This window comes from Onthophagus taurus, chromosome 7 (assembly GCF_036711975.1).
Source record: "Onthophagus taurus isolate NC chromosome 7, IU_Otau_3.0, whole genome shotgun sequence".
Taxonomy (NCBI): domain Eukaryota; kingdom Metazoa; phylum Arthropoda; class Insecta; order Coleoptera; family Scarabaeidae; genus Onthophagus; species Onthophagus taurus.
In genome coordinates, this window is record NC_091972.1 from 39148773 (window position 1) to 39172450 (window position 23678).

The 23678-nt window shown below is 33.8% G+C and overlaps 2 protein-coding genes across 2 annotated transcripts in view; one reads left to right on the forward strand and one right to left on the reverse strand.

The window, feature by feature from the left end:
* Positions 1 to 23678, reverse strand: part of LOC139430771 (uncharacterized) — a 154987-nt gene that overhangs the window by 15667 nt on the left and 115642 nt on the right. The window contains exon 2 of the mRNA XM_071198051.1: positions 22851 to 23133. Within this exon, the coding sequence (XP_071054152.1) occupies positions 22851 to 23116 (266 nt within the window). The 5' untranslated portion in view covers positions 23117 to 23133. The remainder of the gene's footprint in view (positions 1 to 22850; positions 23134 to 23678) is intronic.
* Positions 743 to 22849, forward strand: LOC111419167 (carbohydrate sulfotransferase 11). Its single transcript, XM_023051936.2, has 6 exons — positions 743 to 1181; positions 11231 to 11444; positions 11493 to 11746; positions 11798 to 12209; positions 22253 to 22407; positions 22456 to 22849. The coding sequence occupies exons 2-6, from the start codon at positions 11277 to 11279 to the stop codon at positions 22583 to 22585; spliced, it is 1119 nt and encodes a 372-aa protein (XP_022907704.2). The 5' UTR covers positions 743 to 1181; positions 11231 to 11276; the 3' UTR covers positions 22586 to 22849.

The window sequence follows — 23678 nt, forward strand, 5'->3', positions numbered from 1 at the left end:
TCAATATTCAGTATTTCCCCTTCCTGCTCATTCCTTACGTCTTAAACGAAATTTTCTTGACAAAATTCCTTCATTTCCGTTTACATCGCCTTGGGCAATTTCTTATTCCCTCCTTTTCATACATTCCATCTTGAATCAAATAAATTGAACACTAAATTACTTGATTTTTACTTCGTCTACATTTTTTCATATCCGCTAATGTTTAAATCAATATATTCATTGTGACTAACTGGGGATCTAATTTTTCCTAACCAGATGGAGAGTTATAAGGATTAAAAACTTTATGTGAATCCTTTTATATAAAAATATTAAATATAAAAATAGAAAGTTTATTTTTAAATAAAATAATCCATTAAAAACATTAAAACAAACAATCCCATTTAGTACAAAAAAAAAACTAAAACATTTTTTGGACTCCCCCAAAAATAAACATTTAAAAATAAATGTAAGCAGCTCAGTTCAGTTTAAATTCTATTTCGAGTCTCACTATAAACTCATTATCGTCAAAATTGAGTGTGATATAAACCCTTTATAAACGTTTTAATCCCGGAAGAGCAGATCGAATCGACCTTGAGAAAAGGAGAACAGATTCGTGCATCCGTTTGTGAGGTTCTATTTTTGGAGGAGGAGGCTTTCATTCAAAAAGGACTCGCGAATAAGGTGGATGAAGAGAAGAGGAAATGTAGGTGGAAACCTTAATAAAACCTCGTGAAACGTAAGGAAACGATCGGTTGGTGCGCGTGCGTCCGAACAATGCAGCACGGATCGATTTGCTGCTGGTAGCATGAATCGTCGCGATGCAGTCGTCCAGGACGTGCGTTCCCTGAAACGTACATCTCTCCTGAAATGTAACCAACTCACACACACTCACACACTGAACATAACCTAGAACCGGTAATTTCAGGCCGACGTCGACGGATATGGCACTGAAAATTCAATCTAAAACTTTAAATCTAAGAAATTAAGGTCTTCCAAATTTAAAAAAAAATAGTTTCATTTTATTTTAATTCTAAATATTATATTATAAATACTCGTGTGTTTGATGTTAATTAATAAAAATTAGAAAATCAAAAATAATTGTTTAGAAAAAAAAAATCTAAATTAGATTTTTATATGAAATTGTGTACTATTCGGTGTGAGTTAAAGTAAAGGACTTTATAATGGAAAATAAAATTCCTTTGGTGAGTATAATAAAAAATAATGTTGTATAGATATTTATGTAATCAATTAAAATTTAATTTACTAAAGTGTTTGTCAAACTCAGTTAAAAATAAAAAATCATCACCTGTTATCTATTTGTTAGGTTTCTTTTCGCTGATATAACGATACAGAAAAAATAAGATTAGAAGTAAAGTGTTAAATTTTCTATTTAATTAAGATAAATACTTAGTGATAACAAAAAATAGCTCTAAAAAATTTACGTCTTTATAGTTGATGTTATAAAAACTATAAAGTTAACGTAATAATAATATTTAACGTTACTAATATATTTTTCCTGTTACATTCTTTGCCAATATTTATTTAGTGCAGACTTTATTCAACGAAAGCAAATACACGGTGAGTCACAAGTCAACTTACATCTTTAAATAGAATAATTTCGTTATATATGATGTTGGTACATTTAAAATTTTGAGTTAGTTACAAAGAATTTCAATTACAAGAACTTTTTTAATGATAAATAGAGTTTCGAAAACCTTGTACTAAATGTGATTAAATAATGCAAACCTGCATGATTTTTCCGTTGGGAGAGTGAGGAAATACTTAAGGGGGAAGACGATATCAAAACAAATTTCCTAACCGCAGATAGACGAATAGAAAAACATTTTTAATTATCGCGGTAAAGCAACGTTTATAAATAAAGGGAATCGGCGGTTAGTGCACAGGAAGTTGTACGAAATTGCGAAGTTATCGGTTGTATTGCTGAGATTGCAAACAAAAATTGAAATCAAACACCAAGATGTTGTGACAAACTTAAAACGTTTAAGACTTTAACTCTTTTAGATTGGTAATGATCATTGTTGAGTTCTAATCGCTTACGGATAACGTTTTGATGATTAATAAAACATTTCTTATCAACAAAATTTTTTCCAATTTTTAATTTTCGAGTTATACCTAACAAAGACGGCTGGTAGTTGGTAGGTAGCGCTAGTTAGCAAAAATATCACTATGTTCTATCTTCAGACACACAGCTAAACCCGAATGTTTCTAATTCTCGGTCTACTGTTAGTTCTAATTTTATACTAGCACTATCACTAGAACTAACACAAGACCTAGAACTAGAATCATTCGGGTTTAGCCGTCTTGAGAGACGTGCGGCCAAATCCGAATGTTTCTAGTTCTCGGTCTAGTGTTAGTTCTAGTTTTAATTGTTATGCAGCGCTAGATTGTTGTATATTTTTATTGAACCAAAAGTAGAACTAACACTAGATGAAAAACTAGAATCATTCGGCTTTGGCCGTCTTATGAGACACACGGTTAAACCCAAATGTTTGTAGTTCTAGGTCTAATGTTAGTTCTAGTGACAGTGCAAGCGTAAAACTAGACTATATACCGTCTTTAAAGACGTGCAGGTAAACCCAAATGATTCTAATTCTAGGTATAGTGTTAGTTCTACATAGTAATAGTGCTAGTGTAAAACTAGAACTAACACTAGACCTAGGTATAGACCTAGTGTTAGTTCTACATAATAATAGTGGTAGTGTAAAACTAGAACTAACACTAGACCTAGAACTAGAAACATTCGGGTTTAGCCGTCTTATGAGACGCACGGTTAAATCTAGGTCTAATGTTAGTTCTAGTGACGGTGCAAGTGTAAAATTAGAACTAACACTATATCTACAACTAGAATCATTCAGGTTTAGCCGTCTTTAAAGATGTGCAGCTAAACCCAAATGATTCTTTGCATAGTGTTAGTTCTAGTTTTACACTTGCACTGTCACTAGAACTAACATTAGACCTAGAACTAGAAACATTCGGGTTTAGTGTTAGTTCTAGTTTTAATTACACAAGTATACACGGTTTTGGACCTGAGCAACCAAAAGCTGTTTAATAGCTTTATCAGCGTTTAAAGCTGTTAAAGGTAAATTGGGGGGCTGAATCCAAATCAGCAGCCCGTTTTTTAAAATTGGTTCTAGTTTTTGAAATATTTAATAAATTCATTATTTTGCTATTTTTGAGCATTAACGGCCATTTATTGAATTAAATAGTAAAATCAGAGTAAATCAGAAATGAACAGAGGTTGCACTGAGTCTTTTATACTGCTTGGGATTTGTTTCACGCATTAGGGACCAACAGTAGTCGCTCATGATGCTTTCATCCCATAATCCTTGGTATCGCCTTTCGATTTTCGCTATATTTTCGTGTAGTCGCTAGTGTCGCAAAAGTTTTGTGGGAAAAAATCAAGATGTGAATGCAGAAAATGTATCTTGAGAGACATTCGAGCTCTAATCTTGTGGCAATTTTGCAAAAAAATGTCGATTACTTGCTTATAATCAGGTGATTTGTGGTTACCGAGAAAGTTACGAACAACACTTTGAAACGATGCCCATGCTGCTGCTTCATCAGGCGTTAAACATTTTGTAAACTTTGCATCAGCCATTAGTTTTCGAATATCAGGTCCGACAAATATTCCTTCTTTGATTTTTGCGTATGACAGTTTTGGAATCGACTTGATTAAGTACTGGAAAGCCGCTCCTTCGCGATTGAGCGCTTTGACAAAGTTCTTAATAAGGCCAAGTTTAATGTGAAGAGGTGGCAATAAAACGTCCTGTGGGTTCACAAGTGATACAGAGGACATGTTTTATTGTCACATTTATTCTCACATAATGATGATCAAGAACACTAATATAGGCTACAAAATCTGAAATTGTAAAATACAAATGATGAGCTACGCCAACCATGTAGTCATAACGGCTGAGAATGAAGATGATCTGCAACGTCTGCTCTTCAAACCGAAAACAACCGTAGAACAATTCAACATGCAAATTTCTACCCAGAAACACAATCAATCGTCATTTCCCAAGCTCCAACATGATGTAAATTGGAGGTCAATGGAAAGTCGATCCAATAGGTTACGCAGTTTAAATATCTTTGAGTCTATATGTATATTAAGCAATAACAACACCAGACATGAAGTGAAATCACAAACAACCAAAGAAACAGTAATATTTGGTTGCTTACGAGACATCATATGGCGGAACAAATACATGACGGTAAAAAGCAAAGAAATAACCTATGTAAGATCATTGCTAACATACGCAGCCGAGATAACAGCCGAATCATCAACAATTAAACAAGTTATAAATATTAGCCACAGAGATGAGAACTCTAAGAAGTTACAGCAACCTTGCTGCAGCCTACGTGACAGGGTAAGAAGCGATAGGAACCGCAAGATGTGCAAGGTATAGGATGTGGTCTGATGGACAAGATATTTGAGGGATCACGGATGGATGAGGAATGATTGGTAAAGAAAAATCAAACGCAAAAATCATACACCAGGCAATTTCCAGGAAGAACACATAAACACATGAGAATTGGACGCCGTCATCACAAGATAACAACCCATAGGAACGGAATTGGTAAGAGAAAATCTCATAAGTTAGTTGACGCTGGATGGTTGTCGATGGGGAACAGAAGAGTGCTTCAGACATTGGTGGTTTATCATAAACTAATGTTGAGTAAGACTCCAAGTTACTTATACAGGAAGATTAATTTTAGAAGTAACGTTCATAATCGATTGACTAGGTTTATTTCCTTTATTTCTCCACCTGTCCATCGCACGGGTTTGTTTGAGAGATCTTTCTCATACCATGTTTACAAATCCTATAATCTTATTTCGATGGCTGATAGGAAGTTAAGTGTATCGACGTTCAGGTCTCGGTTATTTGAAAGATTATTCAGATGTCAGTGTGCTTCTCTGTTGCAAGGGGTCCCCATATCGAGTTGCGTTGCGCATGTCACGGAATCGAGTTTAGTTAATTAGTTTATTATTTACAACTAATTTAATAATTTTTTTTTTGTGTTTTGTGTTTGTTACGTCTTCAATTATTAATGTTTAATACCTCTTTTTGTTATCGAGGTCCAGATGGAAGAACAGGATTTTACTTTCCTGAATCTGCGCCTCGTGAATTGCTTGCCGCACTATGCTATAATAGCTCTCTTTTGTTTAGATAGTTTTATTTTGTATCTTTTTTTTTTTCTTTCGAATCATTTATTGTTTTTATTTTTGGTTATATTATCTTGCTATATTATATTGTTTTATTTCTGTAATTGCTGTGTGGTTTGGCAATAAAGTCTATTATTATTATTATTATTAAAAGAAGAAGAGGACGGAAGAAGACAAATGGAAAAAACAGGGCTAGTCCCTAAAGTAACTGCCTTTCTGTTCCTTAGCATATTCTAGACTTTTTTCTGTGTCCCTTAGAGCTCGTGGTCTATGTTACTTGTGAACTGTCTCCAGTACTCCCTTTTGATAGTCTTGATGTCTGCGTTGGTTTTGTTTCTTGATTCTATGTACATTATACGTTGCGCTTCTGTTAGTGAGCTTTTATAGATATGTAGCTTTTCCTTTTTACTCCTGCAAGTTCTCTTATTTCTTTAAAAAATCATTATATATTTATATTAATTTCTCGTTTTTTTGTGGACTCTTTTGCAACTATACTGGTTTTTATTTGCTGCCAGCAATTCTCGATTTTACATTTGTCTGTTATGATGATTCCGGTGCTGATGCTTTTAAACTATTCGTACCGCGCAAACGAGACTTCGGAGTCAGTTTTCCGTATTGGTTCTCAAAAGATACTATAAAAGTAATTTGTGACAAACGTAAGATGCATAAGAAGGGGAAACGGTATAGAAATCACCTCAACTACATATATCACTTTTTCCCTTTTGAGGAAGTCCTGGCAAGTCACTCAAAGTTCCTTATCGATCGTGATTACCGCTATTTTATAGTCAGTGCTGAGAGTAGTATACGTTTTGGTCATTTGTTAGAGCTAAGAGCGCGTGAGTGCTAAGTGACTTGCCTGCAGAGGTTACGTTTGACGGTGTCACTGCTACCGATGGTGCTCTCGCTATTTCAACTCAGTATTTAGTAGTAGCAATGATTCCCGCTGTGGCGGCCCGCGTTTTTGGGACCTGTCTCTTCAATTTGAGCAGGTTGAGGTCTTGAAAGCTCTCCGAGCCGTTAACCCTTCCGGAGGGCCAAGTGGTGACAGTATACCTCCTATTATTATAAAAAAATTGCTGTGAATCTCTTAGTGAACCGTCATCAATTCTATTCAATAGATATATCTCTGAAAGACTCTGCCCTCCCGCTAATCTGGTAGCAGGCCTCTGTGGTGCCTATTTTTAAATCTGGCTGTAGAAGCTTAGTTGAAAACTGTAGACCAATTTCTTTGTTGCCCATTTTCGGGAAGGTCTTTGAGAGCTTAATTTACAAGCCTATTTTTTGCACTGTAAAAAATATTTTAGACCCTCGAGAACACGGATTTTTTGCTGATCGTTCGGTAGAGACCAATCTTCTCGAATATACCAATTACATTTTACATTCTTTTGATGATAACTGTCAGGTGAACTCTGTATACACTGATTTTAGTAAAGCTTTTGACCGGCGAGACGATAGCAACAAACCGCCCAGCAACAAACTTTTTCCTTTATATTTCCACCTACTTCTAAGGCCCATATCTTCGTTATCTAGAAAGATAGCGAAAAACTAAGCACATGGTTGGAAAGCTTGGTCTTTTCTCTATCTTAAACCGAGTTTTCGTCCGATATGTTGATAATGAGAGCAAGAAAAAATAAGAAACGTCGCGCTGCAGTCAATTTACCTCAAAATAACCAAACTTCACGGCCTTGTGCAGCCGTTACCAGACGAAAATTCAATAAATGGTTTACATATTCGGAAAGAGCTGACCTTGGACTATCTTATTCCGAATTTTTTTTTTTTTTATTGACGCCGTCAATATCTGCCAGAGTCTGTAAAAGAAACGCACCTGAAAGACAACCTACAGGTAGCAGAACGCAATCACTTCTTACCCTAACTTTCTTATTTGATGAAGGAAAAATTGGAACAAAGTTTTACCCGAGAGAGAATCTTAACTTCATTTCATGTTGATAGATAATTTTTCATTCACTCTTAATTTATTTAAAACCGTTTAAAAACATATAAGTACGAAGGCACTAACACTAGAACTATAAACTTTAGCACGTCGATTTGGTGGTTGGTAAGGCTTTTCGTATGCTTGGATTCGTCATGAGATCACCTACTGATTTTGCTGACACTAATTCATTAATGACTCTCTATTATACAGGGTGTCCCAGACCACCCGTACCAGCCGATTTATTCGGAAACGGTGAGTCCTAGAGAGTTGAAATAAAAAATTCGTCAACTAAAGCAGACACCCTCCTTCTAGATAGTGTGTTACGACCGACCAACAACAACCGGAAGTGGGTGCAATTGAGTAGTACTTTAATATTTTATATGTAAAGAGGGGTCAATTACGATATCATCGTAAAGAACTCTTCAATAGAAATCTCTTTTGCTTGAAAAAAATTTTTATATTGCTAATCGTGTTCGAAATAATCCACCCTAATTGTTGGTACTTTTTACCGGTGTTATTTAAGTTGACAAATAGATGTCGCTATTCGTCGTTTTGAAAAATCGTGTAATTTAGAAATGGCTGGTTAATAACAAGAAATTGTTTTTACTAACAAAATGAATAAAATAACAAGGAGTTTTTTTTACCACAGAAGAATATTACAAAACACTAAATAATAAAACTTAATAAATTAAAGTAAAAATACCAGTTCTTATTAAACAAATGAATAAAATAACTATGGAAAGGAATTATTTGGACGACAAAACGACACAAAACGCTCAATCTAATAAAAAATTAACAAAATCAAGATAATAAAGATTATAAATGTTCAAATTGTCTACCATTTTGAGCAACACATTTTTCAAGCCGGAGCCTTACACTATCTACCGCATTTAAAATTTCTCTTGCACTTAAATTCTGACACGCTTCTTGAATTCTGTTCTTCATTTCTTCCTTTGTTGTTGGTCGATGTTTATAAACTAAATTCTTAAGTCGACCCCAAAGATAGAAATCAAGAGGGGTCAAATCGGGTGATCGTGCTGGCCACGCCACACAACCTCCTCTTCCAATCCATCGCCCAGGGAATTTTTGGTCACAAATCGCACGAGATACCGCAGCATAATGTGCTGGGCAGCCATCTTGTTGTAGCCACAATCTCCTCCTTATTGCTAGTGGAATGTCACCCAACAAATCATGCTGCAATGTGCCAGCAAGAAATTCCGCATACCTGCGACCATTGAGAGTGCCATCAAACAAGGAGTTTTTTTTACCACAGAAGAATATTACAAAACACTAAATAATAAAACTTAATAAATTAAAAATTATAAAAAAAAAATAAAATTATTTAATTGTTATTGACAGAACGTCAACTTTGTGAAACTAGCAGTTATCAATTCTTCGTATTTATCTTGAACAACTAATTAGAATTTTATTTAAACATCAACATGCCTTTCAACAATGAAGAAGCGTATGACATGTTGATGTTATTGGGGGAATGCAGACAAAATTTTCGGGCTGCCGAAAGATTGTATGCCGAGCGCTTTCCTTACCGACCACAGCAAAGTCGTCATGTCTTCAGTCGTCTTGCTTGTAGAGTTAAGCGATTTGGGGTAGTTCGTCCTAATCACAACATCAGACACAGAATAAAAAGAACCGTGCAAGACAATCGAACAGCGGAAGTAATAGCCGGTGTTGAGTTATACCCTCATTTATCCGTCCGTGATATGGCAAGGGAATTCGATATCACCAAGAGCTCAGTCCAACGGATATTAAAAGAAAATAAATTTTACGCTTATCATGTAAATCTTTGCCAAGAATTAAGAGATCAAGATTTTAATAACCGATTACAATTTTGTAATTGGTTATTAGGCCAAACTCAATTTTTTCATCGGAATATCCTTTGGACAGATGAAGCGACATTTAAAAGTAATGGGCAGTTAAACCTGCACAATGCCCACTACTGGTCAGAAGTTAACCCCCATTGGATGGTTGAAATGAACAATCAAAATCTGTGGTCTCTAAATGTGTGGTGCGGGATTTTGGGCGACATCATAATTGGGCCCTTTTATTTTGATGGCACTCTCAATGGTCGCAGGTATGCGGAATTTCTTGCTGGCACATTGCAGCATGATTTGTTGGGTGACATTCCACTAGCAATAAGGAGGAGATTGTGGCTACAACAAGATGGCTGCCCAGCACATTATGCTGCGGTATCTCGTGCGATTTGTGACCAAAAATTCCCTGGGCGATGGATTGGAAGAGGAGGTTGTGTGGCGTGGCCAGCACGATCACCCGATTTGACCCCTCTTGATTTCTATCTTTGGGATCGACTTAAGAATTTAGTTTATAAACATCGACCAACAACAAAGGAAGAAATGAAGAACAGAATTCAAGAAGCGTGTCAGAATTTAAGTGCAAGAGAAATTTTAAATGCGGTAGATAGTGTAAGGCTCCGGCTTGAAAAATGTGTTGCTCAAAATGGTAGACAATTTGAACATTTATAATCTTTATTATCTTGATTTTGTTAATTTTTTATTAGATTGAGCGTTTTGTGTCGTTTTGTCGTCCAAATAATTCCTTTCCATAGTTATTTTATTCATTTGTTTAATAAGAACTGGTATTTTTACTTTAATTTATTAAGTTTTATTATTTAGTGTTTTGTAATATTCTTCTGTGGTAAAAAAACTCCTTGTTATTTTATTCATTTTGTTAGTAAAAACAATTTCTTGTTATTAACCAGCCATTTCTAAATTACACGATTTTTCAAAACGACGAATAGCGACATCTATTTGTCAACTTAAATAACACCGGTAAAAAGTACCAACAATTAGGGTGGATTATTTCGAACACGATTAGCAATATAAAAATTTTTTTCAAGCAAAAGAGATTTCTATTGAAGAGTTCTTTACGATGATATCGTAATTGACCCCTCTTTACATATAAAATATTAAAGTACTACTCAATTGCACCCACTTCCGGTTGTTGTTGGTCGGTCGTAACACACTATCTAGAAGGAGGGTGTCTGCTTTAGTTGACGAATTTTTTATTTCAACTCTCTAGGACTCACCGTTTCCGAATAAATTGGCTGGTACGGGTGGTCTGGGACACCCTGTACATACGTATTTAACATTTTGATTTACTGCACTGTTGCATGGAATCCACAATATGATATATTTGTGGATTGCTTCATTTTTTATGCTGGAAATCTCATACTACCTACCAATCGTAATGAAAAAATATCTTGAAATGCACTTATTTTTGCTCATCTAAACGTATCTCACTCCTTAATGATTTCTCATTTTTTTAAAGTTATAACCAGATTAAATTTTTGAAGTTTATACTTTTCTTTTTTATTTTATTATATGTATATAAACTTTGAAGCATTAAAATACTTGGAAACCTCATTAAACTCAACTTCAAATCTAAACACAAAACAAATCGATAAATAATAGTTTCGGCCACTAGAAATATCATTCGCCTCACCTCTCCAAACGTAGAGGTCACTTTCAACATTTGCATTAATTCTTCACTTTGTTTTGTTTTTTCATTTTGTTTTGTGTTTATTATTTATTGGTATTTAAATAAATATTAGTTTATTGTTATGTTTTTTTTTTCTTGTTTCAATAAATTCACCTTGATTTAAGAGTTAGAGTCAGACTGTTGGATTACATTCATTCCGATCAGTATAAAAATGTTAACTGACATTGAGTGGGTGTTATTAATAAAGTTTTTTACGAATCTTTAAGTACGAGTTACGAGCCAAGTTTCATTAAAAAAGTTCGAATTGAAAACGAATAGATCTATAAAGTCAATAATAGACCACTTAACCGCGTTGAAATTCTTAAAGCCACAAAAACAATTTATTTCCAACAAACAACCTTTATTCATTTACATTCTTAAAAACGAATAAAAACGAAATAGATTTTTTTCGAACACATTTACTGATAGCAACCTTAATCGCGCGCAAGGTTGGTTCAATTAGAGTTTAACTGAAATGAATTGAGTAAAATTGTCTACTCACACTTTTCGTATTTGTATGTCGTATAAATAGATATCTATTAGGATTGAAATAAACTAAATAACATCTGATAAAATATTTTTATTGCACCGTCCTGATAAGCATTATTGATTTTTAGGTAACACATTGAGTGAAGTAACTAAACCGAAAGTGGATGGCCCGGAATGAGTTTGGCTAGAAAACATCGAATTGCCTCTTGGAAGGTTCTTAGAAGATGCGTCATATTTTTTATGGCAATTTGCGTCATCCCGGTTACTTTAGTTTTACTTGTTACAACCGATCAGTATATGAAACCGAATAGAGTTGGTGAGATGGGATTTATAAGACCTCAAGTAAGCTATTTATATGATTTTTATTAGTTTATAAATTTGATTTTGTAGATTTCTGATGCTGTTATAAGTTCGCAAGTAAAGTTAACAAAAAATTTAACCGCCGTTGCGGAAAGATTAGAAAAGCGGAAAATGTTTTTAAAGAGAACTTGCTCTAATTTAGGCCTGGATATTCCTGGAAATGATTCTTTACATAAACCGAACGCTTGGGAATTTTTGGTAAATACGCAAGATCATATTATATGGTGTAACGTTTTTAAGGCAGCCTCAACATCTTGGATGTACAATTTTAATATTTTAGCGGGGTAAAATTAAAATTGAAACCATAAAAATTATTTCTTAAAGTCTATTTTTAGATATAGTCCAGGTTTTTTACAAAAAACTAAAATGGTACCTTTACATTTAGCCAGACAAAAATATCCAAGAGTCCCATTGGATGATTTAAAAAAATCTTTTAACGATTCCCTATCGTTTTTAATAGTTCGTCACCCGTTAGAGCGTTTAATGTCCGCGTACAAAGACAAATTACAACACGCTTTACCGCACAGTTACCACCAACAACTTGGAAATCAAATAATCAAAAAGTATCGATCGAAAACTTTCCGTAAAAGCGATACGCGATGGCCATCTTTTGAAGAATTTATTTTATACCTTTTCGATTGTATCAAAGACGGGGAAACGTTAGATATGCACTGGACTCCTATAACCGAGTTCTGCACGCCATGTATGTTCGATTTTGACGTCATAGCGCACACGGAAACTTTGCAGGTAAGAGAATAAGAAATTTATATTTATGCGAAGTTAGAACCCAATTGCATAGGATTTTATTTATAATAAGAGAACCTCTCAACCGATTTCGATGAACAATATCTCATTCGAAAGCTTAACCCTAGAAAGAAAAGCATTAAAGATTTATTTATTTTCATTAAAGAAAAGCTACTTTACCATAAAAAATGGAAATCTACTCGCCATAATAGTGATTACTTGGCTTTCTCTATCTTGCGCTCCAGGTCTAAGAGGCTTATTGCGGCTGATTACAGAGATTACTTAAACTCGATTCAGGCGGGGGTTATGGAAAATCCCAAAGGAATCTGGTCCTTTGTTAAGTCCAGGAAAGGGGATGTGTCTGGCTTGCCAGCCGCTATGTTTTCTGTTGATGGGTCAATGGTGACCTCAGGTCCTAATATCTCTTGTGCATTTGCAGAGTATTTCGCCTCGGTTTTCGTAGATGGTAGTATTGACCGCTCAATGGTCTTCGGTGGCCAGGGTGTTTCTTGACAAGTCCTCTAGCTCTGGTCCGGATGGTATTCCATCTTCCTTTTTGAGGGAGTTTGCTGCCGAACTATCGACCCCACTTTTTCTTATTTTTTCAAAATCCTTACTCGAAGGTACTTTTCCGCGCGCGTGGAAGACAGCTTTTGTCGTTCCAATATTTAAATCAGGGAATAGATAGTTGGTATCTAATTACCGTCCAATTTCTATTATCTCGTCTATTCCCAAGGTTTTTGAAAAAATTGTTTGCGATTACTTTAACCACTCTATTGCTCACTCTCTCATTACTGAACAACATGGATTCTTGTCTGGCCGATCGGTTGAGTCTAACTTAGTGTCTTATGTTAATTTTATTCATTCTACCTTAAATGAGGACTCACAGGTTGACGCAATTTATACCGATTACTCTAAAGCCTTCGACAAGATTGACCATGGAATTCTTATACAAAAGCTGTCCTCCTTTAACATTCCTGCCGGCATTGTGCGCTGGATGTCATATCTTTCTGACAGAAGTCAGGCAGTTAGGATGGGTAGCTTTTTGTCGGACTACAAACCCATCTCATCTGGTGTGCCTCAGGGAAGTCACCTTGGGTCCACATTATTTCTAATTTACATAAACGACATTTCTTCTTGCTTTAAATTTACCAAATTCCTGCTCTATGCGGATGATAATAAAATATTTACTAGAGTCAGCTCTAGTCATGACTGCCTAAGGCTTCAGGAGGACCTTGATCGTCTACATGATTACTGTCGCGTTAACAAACTTATATTATTTGAACTATGACAAATGCCAAAAAATAACGTTTACATGGAAACGCTATCCTATTAATTTTAATTACAACTTTAATGGTAGACCTATTATCTCTACTGACAGAGTGAAGGATCTTGGCATTTTACTTGATGCCAAATTGAGATATCACCTTCACATCGAAGTCATGGTGGCGAAAGCCCTGCGTAACCTAGGGTTTGTTATCAGAATAAGTAGACAGGTTACCAATTTTACAAGCATTAAATCTCGTTATATGGCATTTGTTAATAGCGTATTATCCTATGGTTCCATAGTGTGGAATCCTATGTACGCGGTCTATCGTGATCGCATCGAAGCGGTTCAACGACGCTTTTTTGTACGCTATCTGGCTTACAAATATCATCTTCCCTATTGCGATTACGATAGACGCTGTGTGGTTTTTAACTTATTATCCCTGCGGCAGCGTCGCGTCGGCTAGTCTCAGACTTAATTTTTCTTTTCAAACTGGTCAATGGCTTGCTGGACGCACCTGATCTTCTGTCTGTGTCGAACTTTAATGTACCACAGCGTTTCACGCGGCGGAATACTACATTCCTTTTAGGCACATCGAACACGAACGCTCATCTAAACTCGCCTATCGTTCGGCTTTTGAATACTTACAATCAGGACTTCAACCATGTTACTCTATTTGGACTCTCGTTGCGCTCATTTAGAGAATTACTATTACGTAACGTTTAGTTGTTAACTTCTGTATTGTAGTACGATTATACAGGGTGATTCATAAGTAATGGGCCAAATTATAAATGTACGTTCAGGAGGCCAAAATAATAATATTTTCATTAACAATAATGGGTCTTAGTCTGCTCCTTACTGAGATACAGGATGTTAAAGCGAAAAAAATAAAATAGATTTTTGTTAATAGATCAGCTACTTTTCTACATAATGACTCATAGTTGACTTATAGTTTTTGTAAGGGTAAACAATAATGTGTGAGAGGATTTGAGTTAACTCGTAGATGTCGCCACATGCGCCATATGAATTATGAAACGTCAATAGCTTTTACGTTTAATGAATAGTTTAAAACATTTTATTGTTAAGTAAACTGATTCCTTCTTGTCCTAACATAAATCAAAATGCCGAGACATAATCACTTTTCAAACGAAGAAATGAGAGACATGTTATGCGTTTACGCACAAGAACGTTTTTCTGGGCAAGCAGCATCCAGAAAATATCGTGAAATGTACCCTTACAGAAGGCAGCCAAACCGGAAGATATTTCAAAATATTTATAATCGATTGGGTGAAACAGGTTCATTTCGTCCAAAATATCATACAGGACGTCCTAAGATTATCACTCCGCAGCAAGAAGATGAAATTTTGGTAAGAATTGCGCAAAATTCTGAAATAAGCACTCGTCGATTGTCTGCAGCAACTGGAATAAGCCAACCATCGTTTTTAATTGGCGAAATAGTCATGCCTGGGAAACCGAAAACCCTCGTTTAAAAAAAGATAGACATTTCCAGCACGAGTTTAAAATAAATGTGTGGTGCGGTGTAATAGGCAATACATTACTGGGCTCAGTTGAATTACCTCCTAATTTAAATGGAGAGTCATATTTAATTTTTTTAAATAATGACTTAGTCGACCTCTTGGGAGATCTTCCATTACAACTAAGAAGAAATATGTGGTTCATGCAAGACGGTGCTCCTCCACATTTTTCACGTGCTGTGCGCGAACATCTGAATGAAACATTCCCTCACCGTTGGATTGGACGTGGTAGTGAATTTCAGTGGCCACCTCGCAGTCCCGATTTTAATCCACTTGATTTTTATGCTGAACCTACTATAAATACACGAGACGAGTTATGGAATAGAATTCAAGATGCAGCCAATTCAATACGAAATAATCCTGCTACATTTTTTAAAGTCAGACAATCCTTAACCAAACGGTTAAATGCGTGTATAAATGCTGGTGGTGGTCATGTTGAAAACCTTTTGCAGTAGCTCATAATTAAGCTTAAATTTAATTTAACTTCGCACAACATTAACATGTAGGTCTTGATAACAGTTGTCGTAAGTGGTCTTAGTTCAAGTCTGTTCTAATGTTGTATTTCGTTTTATTAACTGGCGTACAATAAATTGTTTTATTACGTAATTTTTTTATGGTTTCAGTTTAATATTGTTATCAATTATCAATTACGGTTAGGTAAATGTCAACATTCCATGCCATGCTTGTGTCTTAACAGATTAATGCTACGTCGACCACCGTGAAATGTAGTGTAGTGAATTAGTAAAATTCAAATATCTCGAAAATCGTTAATATTTTCAAGATCAAAGAAGTATAGCTTTTTTCTACAGAAATGATGGGGCTATCCAAATTAAACAAGTATGTTGTAAAATAATGAGCGATAAAAAATTTGTAGCTGATTTCATCTAATTCATATGGCGCATGTGGCGACATCTACGAGTTAACTCAAATCCTCTCACACATTATTGTTTACCCTTACAAAAACTATAAGTCAACTATGAGTCATTATGTAGAAAAGTAGCTGATCTATTAACAAAAATCTATTTTATTTTTTTCGCTTTAACATCCTGTATCTCAGTAAGGAGCAGACTAAGACCCATTATTGATAATGAAAATATTATTATTTTGGCCTCCTGAACGTACATTTACAATTTGGCCCATTACTTATGAATCACCCTGTATAATATTTTTCGTTTTTTTTTTGTAATTTCTTTTTTTTAATTAGCAACTATCAATGCTGTCATTATTATTTTCATAGTTAATGTTATAATTATTGTTATTTTTTTTTTCTCGTTTTTTTGCTTAGTATGTAGTTAAGTGCTTTGTTTTTATGAGGATGCTTCACTGGGGATATCCTCCCTGTTTGTGTCCCAATAATAAATAAATAAACAAATAAATAAATAAAGCTAAACTGGAAAACAAATTTAGTAAAACAATACTTCTAGAAACAAATTTTGATACAAAATATATCATTAAAAACATGTTTAGGTCAGATTCAAAAATTACAAGTCCTCAACGCAATCGACACAGCACAAATTTTCTTCTTGAAACCGGTTTCTGACTTTTCATAACATTAGTAACGTAAATGACACATGTATGTCATGCATTCACAAGTACAATGTTCAGAATGCCATACAATAGTCTTGCGAACGGCTAAAGCCGAATGATTTTAGTTCTAGATAGAGTGCTAGTTGTAGTGACAGTGTTAAGTAGTGCTAATAAGTACTAGATGGTGCTAGATTGTAAGTTGTTATTGAACTAAAACTAGAACTAACACTAAATCTAGTACTAGAAACATTTGGGACAAAAAAAAAGTTTCTGGACACTTCTGGACATCTCCGAAAATCTTCTGGAAATCTTTATAACTGTCTAGAAAGCGTTTAAACACTATTTGATAACTATAGAGACCATTAGCAAGCTTCTGGATACTTTTGGACAATATCAAAGTTCCCTAGTTTATTACTAGAAGTAGAACTAACACTAGACCTAGAACTAGAAATATTCGGGTTTAGCCGTCTTGAGAGACGAACGGCTAAAGCCGAATGATTTTAGTTCTAGATCGAGTGTTAGTTCTGGTGACAGTGTTAAGTAGTGCTAATAATCACTAGATGGTGCTAGATTGTATGTTGTCATTGGACTAAAACTAGAACTAACACTAGACCTAGAATTATAGCTCTAGGTTTATTTATTCTCGTTTTAAGTTAGTTCTAGTTTTATTTGTTATTCGGCGCCAGATTATTGTATATCTTTATTGAACTCGTAGTTTTTACGATAGTTTAGCTTTCTAGGGTTAATCATCAATATTGTTAAGAATAAAACTTGCTGCATCTAAAACTTGCTAAAACTTTTTTTCTGAAACGTTCCGACTCTCGTGCTCTTATCAATAACAATATAAAAATATGAAATCAAAAAATATTAAAAAAAAATAAAAAATTAGGGTTGGTATTAATATTTAAAAATTAAATTGCTATCGTCATTGTTGGTAACTTAGGGTTTAATGTTTTTTATTCTAACTTTTTTGTTTTTTGAGATAAGTGCGTCTTGTTTGGACTCATTTTAAAGGTTTTTTAAGGAAGATGACAAATATATCCAAATTGGCGTTGACGTTTCAAACCGGAAGTGATTGCTTTTCAGTGAAGTTGACAAATATGTCAAAATTAAAACTTTTTGGGTTTTTGAGATAAATGCGTCAAGTTTGGACTCACTTTAAAGATTATTTTATGAAGATTACGAATATAATAATAAAATTAAAGTTGATATTGACCTTAATTTTTGAGTTTTTTGTTATATTCTTGTTTTTGCGACAAATTTTAAGACATTTTATAAAAATGAACAATATATCAAAATGACATTGACATTTCAAACCGGAAATTGCTTATATCTCGCGTAATATTGGAATTAAACGTATCATGTTTGGGGTGATTTTAAAAGATTTTTTTTCACGACGTTGATATTCCCAACCGGAAGTTGACCATAACTTCCTTAATATTGAAGATAAATATGTCGTGTTTGTACTCATTTTAAAGGATTTTTAATGAAGATTATAAATATGTCAAAATTGAGGTTGACATTTTAAATCTGAAGTTAGTTATCATATATTATAATAGACAAATGGACAACTTCATGGTGTCCTTTTATGATGTATTCTTTAATTCCTAGTTTTGACATCGTCCCCGAGCAGTTTCAATGGCGTTTCTTCGTAATATCATTTTTGGCTTCACTCAACTAAGAAACTAATTAGACAAATCTAAGAATTTCTTAGGTTTCCTCAATATCGTTCTTGAGATCTTTCAAAATCGTGCTTAGTTTTCTCAACATCATCTTTGATCGCAACATCGTTTGTGACATTTCCTAATTTCGTCTTTTGACAGATAATAGATTTCAAGAGATGGCGCTTTTCGATTAAAATGTTTTAAAATGTATCAAAAATTATTGATGTCTAAAGACTCTAAATAAGTTACAACCTAACTCAAAAGGATCCCAACTTGAAAGCAACCTAACTCCAAAGGATCCTAAGAGCAACCCAACCCAGCTCAACTTTAAAGGAACACATCGCGAGGCATCTCAACCCGAAAGCAATTCAGCTAGAAACCTGCATACATCAATAATATGATATAGAGAACGGTAAATGCTCTAAAGTCTCTAAACAGAGTTATGAAATCCACCTACAGGCTAAGAGATGGAAGAAGAACGCTTATCTGTACGTCTGTAAAACATGGAGACGACAATTGCTGCAAAATGTAAGCTGTGGATTTACCAATATGAAAGCAACCCAACACAGATTCAACCTAATCCAATGATAACTCAACCCAAAAGGAACTCAACATGAAAATAATTCAATTCGAAAGGAGCTCAACTCGAAAACAACCCAACCTAAACTTACACGAAAGGAGGTTAACTTGAAAGCACCCATCTCAAACGCAACCCAACCCAAACCGACACAAAACGAATTCAACACGAGAATACCACTCCGGAGAAGTGCAAAAGATGCGGTTGACGAAGGAGTATAAACCAGAAAAGTGGCTCAAATAGGGTAAACGCACCAGTCTTTGACCTGTTAAGGACTTTTTAATGCCAGTGTTCGACCGAGCCATATTATTTTTCTTGTAGATCCCTCTGCCTATACATAAAATGATCAAAATATGATCAAATACAGATCTCATTCATTTAAAGTCACTTACCCTACATATAAAATATAACATCATGAAGTAATATTTTTTTCCGTCGACCGTGTATTTATAAGATTTATAAATGTATACAAAATCATTCATTAATGACACCTATTAATAAACGATTTTGTATTAATAAACGATTTTAAGAAAGTCCGACCGAACTAAATAGTAGTCAATTTAATAAATATTCTCCAATGAAATTTGTAATACCGACCCAACCGACCACTATATCTATTCGGTAAGACTACAAAAATAAATTATGACACATTAAAAGTGAGGTTATTTTGCCAGTGACAGAATTGGAAGATTTTTCAACGATGGATTTTCTCTGTTTTGTTGAAAAGACGGTCAACGGAAAAATATTGTAACTAACTCGTATATTAAAATGCGATTAATTATCTCAATAATTAACGCTCGCTCACGCGTTAAAATATCTCGATAATTAATCGCCTTCATTAATAGACTTGTTGGTTAAATAACTATTAAAAATTAAAAAGGAAAACAGTATTTCGCATTTAGTGTTTTACCACTTTGATTACATTACTTGACCAATAATATCTAGTCTTTGACCTTAAAACCGACAATGTTTGACCGATTCTTAATATAATATTCATTTTCATTATTTTTCCATACTATTTTGTTCACAAAAGAATATTTATATGACTCTTTAATATAATTTTGTGTTTTCCAACTGGGTTTTTGTAACAGGAAAACCCCTATCTGCTGAATGAAACAACCATTCAACCAGCAGTTTTTCTGCATCAGAATTTTAAAATGCTGGTGGGCCCATTTTCCTCTGCACTGGTGTTTTTCCTTTTTCTTTATAAAAAAGATTTTACTTCGGAACGTTAAACATCTTGGCTGCTTTTTCATAAGATAAACCCTTACTTCTTACATCGAGAGTCTTTTGAAGATCTTCTTCACTATTTTTAAACTTAGGCTTCGTTGTCATATTGGTACTGAAAAAATGTTAACCAGATTCATATTTGCTAAATTTTCCATATAGATTTTCCATTTTTTGATAATTGACTAGTATAAGAGTCAGCGTTTGACCAACCTTTTATCCTTTCAATTTTACAGACTCATTACTGCTTAAGTGCGGTCAATTACTTTTATTGTTATAAAAAAGGTTTAAAAAAATATAAAAGAATCAAACATTTACACTTATATTTATATTACGCTTAAATATTCATAAAATTTAAAATCGGTTAAAAAACTCAGTTTTGAGTGTTTGTGTCCTATAAATGACCAAAAGAGGAACCAGTAATTGACCGCATATTTAAACTGATTGTATCTTACTTTTAAAGTATAAAAGTTTTGGTCATATACTAAACAACTTAAACGGGAAGATATAAGTTTTAAGAACAGGTATTACACATTTTTCCATTTTATTAATCAAATATAAATCCTTGTGAGATTATAAAACAACCAATTCGTCTAGTATTTGACCGTTTGGTCAAACACTAATTTTTAAATAAATTTAGAACTACCAGTCATTGACCGGCTTTATTTCAACAAATAATTAATTAAAGCGGTATTTTTTTAATATAACCAATAGAAAACATTATTAGATCACTGGCAAACAAAAAAAAACATCATACGTGCAAAAACGGCTGAATAATATTACCCTGTTTGGGCGAATTTCTAAACATAAAAATTACGCTTTTTAGCACGATGCGAATAGGCCGGCAGTTAGTGCGAAATTAAACAACAAAAACTCAAGAACCATACCGGTCGTGGACTTTTTGTGTACTAGGGGGTGGAGAGGAGACTGGTGGCTATTTATGGATATATTTATATTTTTTTAGATATTCCTTGGATCCTTATTTTTTACGTTTTTTTACAAAAACGGTCAAACACTGACCAACGGTCAATTACTGGCGTTTTACCCTATCACAAAACCATAAATGCTGTATATACACTGTATATTTTTCGCTTACGCACATTCATATATTCAGCAATAATTAAAAAGGCTTAAATGAATAGGAACTCACGTGAAAAAACAATTCCTTAGTTTATTCATAACATTTTAAGCATATGTAAGCAATTGCATCTATTTTTTAAGAAAATAATTCGACTACAAGCAATTTCTACACTTTTAAGCAATTGTTAGCGGCAAGAATAATTACTTCAATTTTTATTCATTGGTTTTCAAGTATTTGCTTTGATTTTGGAAGAAAAAGCAATTGCTAAATTTTTATTCATTAGGGCCGAAGCGGGTAGGATTGACCTTCATATAACCTTGAAAATAAAGTCAAAGTTTCCCCCTTCGCACAGAACAACTGTCATTTGGTTCATTTTTATGTAAAATGAACCGTTTTCGAGCTAATCGCTTGTCTCACGTTAAATGGACCACCTGTATATACCTCTGATTGTGAGTGCAAAAATGTAAAAGAGCAATATTGTTAAGAATAAAGTTTGCTACAACTTTCATAGCAAAACTTTTTTTCTAAAATGTTCCGAATCCCATCCTCTACCAATAACAAAATGTAAAATCATGATTTCATTTAAATTTCAACATTTCGTATTTTTCTCCGTATTTATGCATCTGAGATTAAATGTGTAAAAGAGCAATATTGTTAAGAATAAAGTTTGCTACAACTTTTATACTATAATTGTTTTTAGTAAAAAATTCCCGTGCTTAGATTAATCAATTTAATTTTTTCTTATTGTGGGCTAGACCTTCGAGCCGAACACGGTGTCGTTCTGAGGGATGGGCAAGATTAACGGGAAAGAATTGAGATCAGTCAAAGATCGGATAGAAGCAACTATGGCGAATCGACTGCTGTATACATTTTGATAATCGAACACATTGTTTACAAGTTATAACCATCTAAAAATGGCAATTTTCGTATTCCTTCGCAATATTTTGATGGAATTAATTAAGAATGTAACGAAATTCAAAAGAGACTTTGTATCGGGAATTAGCCTTCGCATTGGGCTTTCGAATGAGATATCGTTAATCGAAATCGGTTAAGAGGTTCTCTTGTTATAATCAAATTACTATACATGCAAAATCTTATCTAATGGAGGGTTAATTTCGCATAGGTGAAATTCATCCAACTTTTTTATTGATCCTTTTTATTATTATAGGAGGATCAAGAATATATTATTTTTAAAGCGGGATTACAGCACAAAATCAAACCCGAATGGAAAAATTCTGGAAGAGGAGTAACAGCGCAACAAATCGAGAAATACTATTCTCAAATAACCAGAGCTCAAATCTTACAATTATATCATATTTATAGGTAAAAATGATTTGTTTATAATTAATTGAAATAACCGATTGATTTTAGATACGATTTTGAACTTTTTAATTACACGCTTAACGGCTACATAGAGGTAGGTCAAATTGATAAGGACCCATCGGCTCTTTTACAAGCAATAAACATTAAAGATTCAAACATAAAAGTTACGGATGGCTAAAACGTTAATGATGTCATAAAATAGTCCAACACAATTAGAAGGAAAATCATAGAAATGAATCTATAAAAACTTTAATGAAGCAATTAATTAACTAATTTACAAGTAGTTAACAACAATAAAATAATTGCAATTAATCAATTGTGATAGTAAACGAAACATTAAAAATTTAAACCGCGAAGAAGTTGAGGTGTTGTATATACTTTTATAAAAATTTCATTGTTAATAAATGAATTGTTATCTTAAAAAAAAATCTATTTTTACTTACACGTGTTTTACTTGATTTGACATCTTGAAAGCGATTACGTAAAAATCGTTGCAAACTCGCTTCCAAATTTTCTCGATTTTCACGTCATCCGATGATGGGGAATTATTTAAATATTCCTTAAGTAATGCCTTCTTCTTGGTTAATTCCGATTCTATTCTAGCGTTCTTGGCACGGATATCTCGCAATTTTGATGAAAGAAACTCTTGAATTGGGTTTGATATTAAATCTATGTCATCGTTAACTTCATCAATTTCCATCGTATCCATGATTTTAATAAAGAAATCTGAAACAAACATGAAAACACTTAAAAAAATTAATAAAAATCTTTGAAGTCGATAAAGACGTTGGTAAACGTGAATTGCAAAGATTTCGATAAATATTGATATGGTTGAGTTATAAGGTATTTTATAATAGCATTTTTGATAAGTAATTAGTAAAAAAAACTAAACTAAAAATGTTTTAAAACAAAGCAAACAATTATATGTTTCCTTAAAGAGGAAAGTATAACTTTCATACTTCCTCAAAGAAGACTTTAAGAAGACTCTTTAATCATCAGAAAAATGCCCTTCAAAAAATCTGCAACATCGGTATCCTCTGAAGAGTAAATAGAGTGTTTTCAATCCGAAGTGCAGGAAGTGGAACTATGTATGGGCCCCATCATACCTTGTATTTACTAATAGACTGTTTTTCCAGTGTTTTCTGGAGTTGACCTTTCATCATTTCCAAAATGGCAGTAATATCGAATACCACTTAACAATTGAAAAATCACGGATCAACGAGTTAAAGTCATGGAACCACCAGGAATTATTGATAACATTGAATTCTATC

Excerpts from the sequence above, each read along its gene's own strand:
- LOC111419167 (XM_023051936.2), top strand. The coding sequence starts at position 11,277 with ATGAGTTTGGCTAGAAAACATCGAATTGCCTCTTGGAAGGTTCTTAGA. Across the intron at positions 11,747-11,797 it reads AATTTTAATATTTTAGCGGG|ATATAGTCCAGGTTTTTTAC; the intron begins GTAAAATTAAAA and ends GTCTATTTTTAG. Across the intron at positions 22,408-22,455 it reads CAATTATATCATATTTATAG|ATACGATTTTGAACTTTTTA; the intron begins GTAAAAATGATT and ends GATTGATTTTAG.